This window comes from Lutra lutra, chromosome 16 (assembly GCF_902655055.1).
Source record: "Lutra lutra chromosome 16, mLutLut1.2, whole genome shotgun sequence".
Classification (NCBI taxonomy): Eukaryota; Metazoa; Chordata; class Mammalia; order Carnivora; family Mustelidae; genus Lutra; species Lutra lutra.
In genome coordinates this window covers 23,499,914-23,510,509 of record NC_062293.1, presented here as the reverse complement: position 1 = coordinate 23,510,509, position 10,596 = coordinate 23,499,914, and the positions used below count along the sequence as shown (strand labels likewise).

The window sequence follows — 10,596 nt, the reverse complement described above, 5'->3', positions numbered from 1 at the left end:
TCTCTGTCTGTCAAATAAATAAATAAAATCTTTAAAAAAAATACATTTAAAATCTTTAACCAAGAAGTCTTAGGGTTAAAGAAAATTCATTCAATATATTTAAAACTGTTGCCTGGATCCAGTCTGACTGCATGATCTTCTAACTGTGGAGACATGACAATTAGCAAGAACAATACAGGTTTTTAGAGACCGGTGAGCTTGGGCTGACCAAGCAAGCTATTTGTTGTATAACTACTTTACCTAATTTTTTTGAGCCTCCTTTCTCACCTGTGAAATGAGTATATTACCTGATAGGGAGCTATTTGGAAGACAATAAAGTAAAACATCTGACACTGAAAAGGCTGAATTAAGACCTTTAGAGACCCAAATCATCAGGACTCCAGTGCCAGAATCATTAAGATATTGGTGGAAAATAGAGAACACACTTGAACTGCGTAACTTGACTACTTACAAAGACATGGCAAAGTTCAGGCAAACCAACAAGGAATAATGGAGTAATCTAGAGCTAGTAAGGGACTAGTTCTTTCTATCCCTAGATTTGAAGGGGTAAAGTGAAGAAGCTAGAAGCTCAAGAGGGCTGCCTAACTGGCGTCATGGTCTTTGGTAGAGTGACAGACAACTTCTAGGACCTGGGGAATAAATACCCTGACCATTCTTGATCTTGAAGGTATTACAAATTGGATCAATACAACCCAAAGTCAGAGGGCAAGGGAGCCTGTGAATTCAGTCCGTATGGGCCAGGCCCTCCTGGGGCACAGACAGAACAGGATGGAGAGCAGCTCTGAGGGGACATGGAAGATCTCCTGCTCCACTTCTGCCCCAGCAAAATTCCAGCTACTAAACCACTGAACACAAAACTTGCACATATGCTGAAACTGAAATACCTTCTTTCTAGAACTTTCAGTTACAAACTTTTGAATTTTTTGTTTTTTTTTTAAGCAGGCTCCAAACCCAACATGGGGCTTGAACTCACAACCTAGAGATCAAGAGCCACATGATCTACTGACTGAGCCAGCCAGGTGCCCCTTGAGTTATTATTAAATGCAGATTTCTTTTCTCAGACTTCCTGGTGTCCCTGCTCTGCTGGTGCCTTAAGCACATGCCTAGATGGCCTCCAGCGCAGCTATGAGTGTGGCCCCTAGACAGGAAAGGCTCGATAAACAGGAACTGGTAAGTCTCCAGTTAACTCCTGAATGCTAACTCTAAGGATCTCCACAAGATTTCTGAGCATCCAGAACAAATTTAGAAGGAATCTTAGGATTTTTCTCTTTAGGTAATACTCATTAAGCAATTCAGAAATTGGATTTTCTTAGGCTCAGAAAATCCTTTGGTTGTAAAACTTCTTATAATCCTAGTGAATGACAGGAAAGTTTATAGTTTCTTATGAAAGAGAATAAAAGAAATCAGGACATCAATTTCACATTGACATTTTTATTAACGCCAACTGTTTTTTAATTATTATTTTTTTAAAACAATAGCACAAAAATGTTTCAAGGAAGCAGTCTCACAATCTGATGACCTTCTGAAATACAGTCAAGCCACACCAAATATGAAATTCCTGTTAGTAACACAAAACAAATATTTTTAAAAAGGAAAAATAAAAAAGAGGAAAAAGAAAGAAGGAAAAAAGGTAAGGGCAGAGGAAAGCAATGAGATGTAGTTAAAACTCACTGGGTCAGGCAGGTGAGGCTTATTAGTAGAATACACTGTTAAAGCAAAGAGTGGCACACACAGGCTTACGATCTTTGCTGTTCTACCCAGTCACCACTAATACACGGCCCCCGGCGGTGGCCACTGACTTCTTCCACGTCCATGGTGAACAGGGAGAAGCCAGTGTTGATACTGTCATGAAGAGGTTTAACCGTTGGCCTGTTGGACAACTATGAACATTTTGTTTGTTTTTTAGCAGAATAACTCCTTCAGAATGGTCTGGCTGAAAACCCTTTCTTTTCTATGTGTCACCTATATGCATCTCAGGGCTCTTAAAAGTTTTCTTAAAAAAGAAAGAAAAAAAATAATGTATATCAGTTTCTCTTATTTAATGTGGCTATAAAAGATGTTTCCTTATTATTTCTTTATCTCTAAGAAGGACACCGGGGATGAAGGTTGGGGGTGAAACTAAGAGGAAGAAAAAACCCAGACCCGGTTAGGTTTGGTGTTTTTTTTTTAAACTTTTTTTTTTTTTTTCCTTTTGGCCAGGGGTGGTCACACAGAAGGGAAGGCATGGAGGAAAATTATGATCCTTGGTTTAGATTGAGTTGTGCAGGAAAATATATCTTCCCGATCAGTCCCCATGCCAAAAAAACCCAAAAAACAAAACAAAAACAAAAAATCCCAAAACAAACCAAACAAAAAAAGCCTAACAAACCCCAAAAAACAAAAAAACACTTGGAATTATGCACAGATTCTATGTTATACCAGCTATCAGCCTTCCACGTTTAACCATTCCCAGCAATGGACACTACCCTCGGCTTGCAGGCTGCTTGCAGAACCCACTTCACAAAAAATCTTCTTCACCCAGAAGCCTCTAGTTTCCTTTTGGTAGGTTATAAAAACAGAACATCTGTCATTAAGAGGAGAGTGTTAAATACTTTTAACCACTGACAAGGCTTCAGGAAGTTTCACAGTTTCGTTATGCTCTATTTTATTACTATCATATTTACATTTTTATTTTTTATTTTTATTTTTTTATTTTTTTTGCTGAATTGCTGATTTTCCTTTTTCAATAGAATTTAATTCTGGAGTGTGAGCAGGAACCAGTTAACTACATTCATTGTCCAACCCCCACTGGTTTGAAAGAAGACTCCAAATTCTCTGCATGTGAATCAGCTGTTCAGTAGCCCCACCTCCCCCCGCCCCCCCACAGCCAAGCAGCAGGACCGCAGCAGCGGTGGCGAGCCGGGCTCACGCTGTAGGGGGCGAGGACTTTCGCTGAAGGAGGTACTGGTGAATGTTCTCAGCATCTCGCTTTAGCCAAGCAGCATTCAGCAGGATATTCTCACAACACTGCTGGATGGTACGCTCAGCTGACGGAGCCGGGTGACTCTCGAAGAAAGCCTGGCGTAAAACAACCCAGAGTGTAGGATCAGTACCAGCAACAGTAAGAAGGTAACAGTATCACAGCTCAGGAAAAAATACCACTCTTCTGTAAAGGATTCAAAAACTTCAATCATGAAAATTTACCACTGCCACTCCCAGGCTAAAAGAAAACAAGCAGCTCCTTAGACTTGCATTCAGGAATTCTTCTCCAAATACACGCTTAAAATCGAATCCAAAGTTAATGAAGAGATAGAACCTATGGCCTTTCTTCTAGTGTAGGCGCTAGAATTAGGCTTGGGACTCAAATCTACACTGGATCAAGTATTATTAACCTATGACTTTTCGTTAAATTAACTCTTCTGTTTTCTCATTTATGAGAAAATATTTACTCCAGAGGATTCAAGAAAACCCCATATAAACTGTTAACGTAATAGTTGGCAGGCAGGGTACTTAAGGACTCAAAACACATTCTGGCTGCTTCTAATAGAGATTAAACTGCGAAGGATGATAAAACCATGAAGCTTTGATAGACTCACATTTTTCATACAAGACTATTTCTGAGTCTGTTGTAATTTATTACAAAGCTTATTGATTAAAGATGCAATAAACTATTTTCTAATGAAGTATGCCAAGATTCACAGAAAACAAAGCAACTCTTGGGGCGCCTGGGTGGCTCAGTCGGTTAAGTGTCTGACTCTTGATTTCAGCTCAGGTCATCATGATCTCAGGGTCCTGGATTCAAGCTCCGTGTCAGGCTCCATGCTCAGTGGGGCGTCTGCTTGGGATCCTCTCTCTCCCTCTGCCCCTCCTCCACTCTCTCTCACTCTCACTCACTCTGTCTCTCTGAGATAAATAAATAAAAACTTTTTAAAAAAATGAAAACAAAGCACCTCTTAAATACCAACCAGCGAAAGGATGGGGGTCTTTACTTTGAACTCATCATCACAGTGTATAAGGGAGAATGACTAATTCATCAGATTAAGTCTAGAACTTTTAGAAATCAATAACCTTATTTTGTTTACATACAATGGCTCCTACTCCAAGGCTCTTTAGGGCCTGAGTAAGATACAAGACTTCCCCTCATTGCATCTCCACAAACAGCACTACCATTTACATATTAGAAACCTGGGAATTATCCTTGACTCTTCCTTCTTCCTCTGCCAGGTATGTCCACAACACAGAGAAGCCACTCAGAAAATATTTGTTGAACCAAAGATTAACAAAATCAAGCCCCCTGAATTTCATTACTCCATCTCCCCCAAGCTACTTTATCATTCTTGCTTGGACAGTTAGCATCCCGACATCTTCTCTTCTCCAACCCACACTTTCTCCGCACTGTAGCCAGGCTGAAATTTTTATCACACAAATCACATCAACTCACTCTGTTTATAGGCAATTCAAGGGCTTCCTGCTTTTAGGAAAATTTTCATACAGCCTATAGGGCTCTCCATGGTCTGGCCTCTACCTATCTTACCAGCCTCAGCGCAGCCACTCACTGCCCTTCCCCTCCAAACCCAGTGTATGTACCTCTCCTTCAGAGCACTTATATCCTTTACAATAAGGGAACTGTTTGCGCAATATACAATGTAAACTAAATGAAGGCAGAGATCAAGTCTCTCAGTGTTTTCTCAAGCTCTGAATTCTTAAAATCTTATTCCTAGAATGGTTTCTAGAATGAATGAAACAGCACTACAGCTCTCAGAACTTCTAAATTTACATCTCATAACCCCATTGCCTTCAACAAGAGGAAGGTGAAAATGACATTTCAAACGTACTTCACAATTAAAGGCAACGGAAGGCTTAAAGTTAAGATTTTCCTCATCAGTGTAAATTTGTTCCCCAAATGCTGAACTTTACCACTTAACTGATTATTAGCCTTCTTAAAGGCTAAGAGGACAGTCCCTACATAGCCATCTTCTCTCCCTGTGCATATGACAGATTACAAAGGTTATTAGAAAGGAAAAAATTATCAAGGACCTACCACTCCATTGTTACTGGTTATGTTACTGTTGATGTTACTGGTGATGTTAGTTACTCTAAATAACAATCTTATTATCACCCCATTTTATGGATAAGGAAACACAGGGAGATCATGGGGTTAAAAACATGCTTGAAATCACATAGCTAATCAGGGCAAGGGATGGTTTTCTACTCAGACTGACTGATTCCAAGTTCCATGTTTTTTCAACCATATTTCAACGCCCTCAAAGATGGTTCCAACCCCAAATTCTTCAAGCATTAAAGACACAACCCAAGCAGTCTTTTTCCAAGCAAAAACAAGGATAAATACAGCATTACCCCATTACCTGCACTGTATGATTACAATGTGGCTTATTAGTTTTTACTTACTACCTTGAAAAGTAAAAAGTAAACAGCACTTTGCTTACCTTAACCTCTCCAGCCATTTTGTCAACTGCAAATCCCTCAACTGACAGCTGAAAAAACAACAGGTTAAACAGTAAATGCAACTAAAAGAGGCTAGGAACAAAAAATTCCATTTATCCTAAAAATGAGCCATTCTATTTTCTCCCAACTTCAGAATATTCTAGAGGATGCACGATGGGTGAAGGACAAGCCCTTTAATAAAGCTAATAACTATTTAAAGAAACTTTTTTTTTTTTTAAGAAACTCTTAAAGAGCAAAGACCATCGTCTACAGACCTAGTGAATCATGGATGTCCTTAAATAACATCTATGATGAACAAGGTACTCAAAATAAAAATCTTCACATACCTTTATTAGTCTGGATATTAAGAATCCTCCCTGGTATCGATTATAAAGTTCTTCCCAGTTGTCTTTTATAAACTTCCAAGCAGCCTTCCTTCCATGCTTGCTGCCTCCAGCCACTCCACCAATTACTGATACAGTGTCTTGTGGACGTACCTCTTCCTAAAAATAGAAAGGGAACTAAAAATCTACTGTACTCAAAACATCTTCTGGTGCTAGGAAGGGCAGATACTTTCGAGGTACCTAAGCAATCACACTGAAGACCCTCATTCCTTGTTTTAGGAATAACTGGCACCAGAAGCTGCTGGCAAAGAGAAGAATGTTTAACCTAAAGATGAGCCAAATTTAGAATGAGGCATTGAGACCTGTACAGACAGGCTGCTCAAAAGATACTTGCTTAGGTTCCTCCAGGGTAAAGAAAGGAAGAGACAGAAGGTAGGTACTGGGATAATTATGCTTTCCAGTTTATTTCTGCCTCAACTATTCTGATTCTCACCATCATGGGGTGGTACACAGGTCAGTAGCAAAAGCCCATTCCATTTTCCCCAGACTAAGAAGAAGCCTCAGTTTAGGGTTAAAGCAGATCAAGAGGAAACTGAATTAAAGACACTTGCCACAGATCAGTGGGTTACAATTCCCTCTGTAGGCAGTTTTTGTTGTAACTTACTGAAAGTGCAAACGTGAGGACTTTTTGAATCAATTCAGGTGAAAGAGTAGCCCCAAGGACCCTTTCAATTCGGTTTTTCTCTTCCTGCATATCTGCTTGTTTGTGAAGCTACAATGAAAAAATAAAGATATAGTTAACTCTCCCCTAGAAGTTATGCATATGCTTGTGTGAGCTTCTCCCCCAAACTTTTTGCTCTACATTCTCGCTGACTGAGACTGCACAGTATTAAATTAACAAAAGGAAATACTTTTTAAGATGTTCAGGCACTACATTTTTCATATGCCAATACAGTAAGTCACTATGTAAGTCTGTACTATGTGAATGGCTTGTCATCAGTTCTGAGCAGTTTAACATCAAGGTCTGAGGGATATATGTCTGACTAATGTTCTATGTTAGATGAATAAACTAATCATCACTAATACCATTGAAGGTCATCAATTTAATTTATAACAGGAAAAAGTAAACGTTAATTAAAAAAAAAGGACTTTACTTATTTATTTGAGAGAGAGAGAATGAGAGAGAGAGCATGAGAGGGGGGAAGGTCAGAGGGAGAAGCAGACTCCCCGCTGAGCAGGGAGCCCGATTTGGGACTCGATCCTGGGACTCCAGGATCATGACCCAAGCCAAAGGCAGTCACTTCACCAACTGAGCCACCCAGGCACCCCAATAAACGTTAGTATTAATTCATGAGTCTCTGATCAGTGAGATTCTATATCATCACATTTTTTTTTAAAGATTTTATTTATTTATTTGTTAGAGAGAGAGAGAGAGAGCGAGCACAAGCAGGCAGAGTGGCAGGGAGAGGCAGAGAGAGAAGCAGGCTCCCCGCTGAGCAGAGAGCCTGATGTGGGGCTCGATCCCAGGACTCTGGGATCATGACCTGAGCCAAAGGCAGCGGCTTAACCCGCTGAGCCATCCAGACACCCCTATCATTACATTTTTAACTGCAAAATCAGCACATGCCGAACACAGAAAATTGGGAAAATAGAGAGGCATAAAAAAACAAATTAAATTATCGGGCACCTGGGTGGCTCAGATGGTTGAATGCCTGCCTTCATAATCATAGGTCATAATCTCAGGGTCTGAGATCGAGCCCCCACATCAGACTCCTTGCTCAGCGGGAAGTCTGCTTCTCTCTCTCCTTCTACCCCTCATCCTCACTCATATTCTCTCTTTCTCTCTCAAATAAGTGAATAAAATCTTTAGGGGGGGAAAAAAAAAGAAGGGGCGCCTGGGTGGCTCAGTAGGTTAAAGCCTCTGCCCTCGGCTCAGGTCATGGTCCCGGGGTCCTGGGATCAAGCGCCGCATTGAGCTCTCTGCTTGGTGGGGAGCCTGCTTCCTCCCCTCTCTTTCTGCCTACTTGTGATCTCTGTCAAGTAAATAAATAAAATCTTAAGATAAAAAAAAAGACAAAAAATTAAAGTATTGATATGTACATCACCAATCAGAAATAAGACCCCTTTATAGCTGCTATTTTGTGACCTTTAAAAAATATTTAAATTACAGGTAATTTTATTTTCTTTATACTTTTATAGCCTCTAAATCTTCCACAGTGAATATACCAAGTCTTTTTTTAATCATCAGAAGCAAAACATTATACATGTAAATAATTAGAATTACAAAGGTGTATGAGATACCTCTCCAAGACAACTTAATTTATAGATTCTGTTGATCATCTCTCCCACTGAAGATTCTATACTGACCAGTGTCTGCAGACCCCATCACAGGTCCCAGTTTCCCCTTCCTTTCCTTTGGACTCTTGAGCAGCAATGTGGTAAAATAAATAGGAAGTCAGGAGATCTGGGTTCTAGTCCTAGTTTTGCCTCTAACTAGCTGTGTGATCTTGACTAAGTCCTTAACTCTTCTGGATCTCAGTTTCCCCAGCTGTAAAATGAGTGGGATGGACAGATAATTTCTAAAGGTCCTTTTCAGCTCCAATACTCAAAGTCTGAACTCTGGCTTTCAGGAAGTATTGTTTTCCCCAAGGAAAACCTGTTACACTTGACCACTAGATGGCACCATAACACCACATTCCAAATACACTTTGAAATAAAAGTTTGGTTTTGTTTTTTTCAATCCTGCCTCATTATTCCTAAATTACCAACAGAAAACAATCCTCCTCATCTCCCATCAACTGGTTCCTTGAAGAAACTTAATTTGGTCTTCATTAGAGCTCTGCTTATAGTAAAGCAGAAATACAATCAGCTCCCTTGTATTAACAGATGCAAACACTTACTAAAATATACATAGTAGTGTAAGTTCTTTAAAGTATTCCAGGACATGAAAATGCCCAGGTTATATGTCACGAGAATTCCAGAACCCCTATTTTTGTTCCATACTTTTATGGAAAAGACAAAACCCACAAATACCTGATTTCATCTACAAAGAAATACATGATTTATAGCGCACAGGTTCACAGAATATTAAGAATGAGAAACGACCAACCCAAAGTATAATTTTCCTATTATTAGAAAGGAAACTCTTGCACAAGATCAGTAGAGTGGCACATTTTGAGTTTCTTAAAGTTTCTATTTTTCAAAATAGTTTAGTCATTTAAATAGGATTTGTTTAAAACTAAATACTAGAAATTAGATTTGCAATTCTGATCCACTTGAGATCAGAAATGTTCTTAATCCATTAAGGATGGAAGTAATAAAGCACATTTCATTCCTGTTCTGGTTGTTCCCCTCCTTAAGTGCGGGTCTTTAAATGAATGGGCTTTATAGGTCTGACAGGTAATTTGGATATTTACACACACTTTGCACATTTTATTTGATGGTAATAGATTCAGCTCCCTCCACCACTGATGCAATCAGAATAGTCCAGTTATTTCTTAGATTGATAACTACATGGACAGGGACTTAGGCAGCACTTGTTCCACAGTATTAGTATTTGAGTTTAATTATATGCCAACCACCCTGGGAAAACTACAGAGGCAATGCAGGCAGGTCAGGTAATTTCCTGTCCATTCATAAATGGAGCACTGTTATAGCTCATATCCTTGAGATAAGTGATCATCTATCCGCTTTCTCTCTTTAAAGGATTTTATTATTTACTTTTTATTTACTTGACAGGAGAGAGAGAGAGAGCACAAGCAGGGGGAGCAGCAGGGAGAAGGAGAAGCAGACTCCCCGCTGAGCAGGGAGCTTGATGCAGCGCTTGATCTCAGGACCCTGGGATCATGACCTGAGCCGAAGGCAGACACTTAGCTGACTGAGCCACCCAGGCGCCCCCATCTATCCCCTTTCCAAGAACAGACATAAACCTTGGGAAATACCCTAGTAACTTTACACTGAAGGGAAAATTTTTAAGAACCTGACATGTTAATCAAAATGAACATTTCAATTTTTATATTTAAGGTGCATAAACTTATGAATAAAAAAAAGGAAGTGAAATTAGATGACTTTTGGCACTGTATTGGTAGTATACATGAACAGACATTATGTATTTCTCCCAAGGTTTCTTTTCTTTTTGAGAGAGAGAAAGAGAGAGCGTATGTGCACATGTATGTGGGGGGTGGCACTGAGGGAGAGAGAGAATCCTAAGCAGACACTCCCTGCCAAGTGCTCAGCCCGACACGGAGCTCCATCTAATGACCCTGAGATCATGACCTGAGCTGAAATCAAGAGTTGACTAAGCCACCCAGGTGCTCCTCCCATAGTCTCTTAGTATCTGCCCGTCTGCAGTATGCATATCTGCACGTATGTCTTTTGCCCAGACTTTTAACCACCTAACAACGCACATCATCTCTGTGTCAATCCGTGTTAAAGAGCAGAAAATGGGAGCCCTTCCCAAATTTACTCACCTTTAGCATAATGTCTAAGGTAGTGCCATCACCATGCTTCAGAACAGTCAGATAGACCTACAGAGAACACAGGAACAAAAAAGAAGGCATCTGATTAAATGTATCTTCTTCCAAATAGTCCAATGTTAAGAAAAGACATAAGGCGAATCAAACAATTTATAAATAGCTGTGTGTGAATGTTACATACAAATTGTGGCAAAGAGCTTAGAGCCCACACTGAGAAGCAGCAAGGCAGACAGCACGTGGTGAGTAAGAGCAGCACACACCCGCTCCCTCGGTGAAATGTGCGCTGATCATCACCTTTCAGCACCAGAGTCTGGCCTGAGAAAGTTAGACAAAGTACATGCTGGCTACAGAAC

General features: G+C 40.0%; 1 protein-coding gene across 2 annotated transcripts in view; it reads right to left on the bottom strand.

Moving 5' to 3' along the window:
* Positions 1-2,169: 2,169 nt before the first annotated feature.
* The window catches only part of NPEPPS (aminopeptidase puromycin sensitive), an 89,958-nt gene continuing 81,531 nt past the window's right edge, over positions 2,170-10,596 (bottom strand). For both annotated transcript variants that reach the window (XM_047707896.1, XM_047707895.1), the window contains exons 19-23: positions 10,238-10,294; positions 6,433-6,540; positions 5,772-5,927; positions 5,427-5,474; positions 2,170-3,057 (exon numbers count right to left, since the gene is read on the bottom strand). In XM_047707896.1, the coding sequence (XP_047563852.1) occupies positions 2,905-3,057; positions 5,427-5,474; positions 5,772-5,927; positions 6,433-6,540; positions 10,238-10,294 (522 nt within the window). In that variant the 3' untranslated portion in view covers positions 2,170-2,904. The remainder of the gene's footprint in view (positions 3,058-5,426; positions 5,475-5,771; positions 5,928-6,432; positions 6,541-10,237; positions 10,295-10,596) is intronic.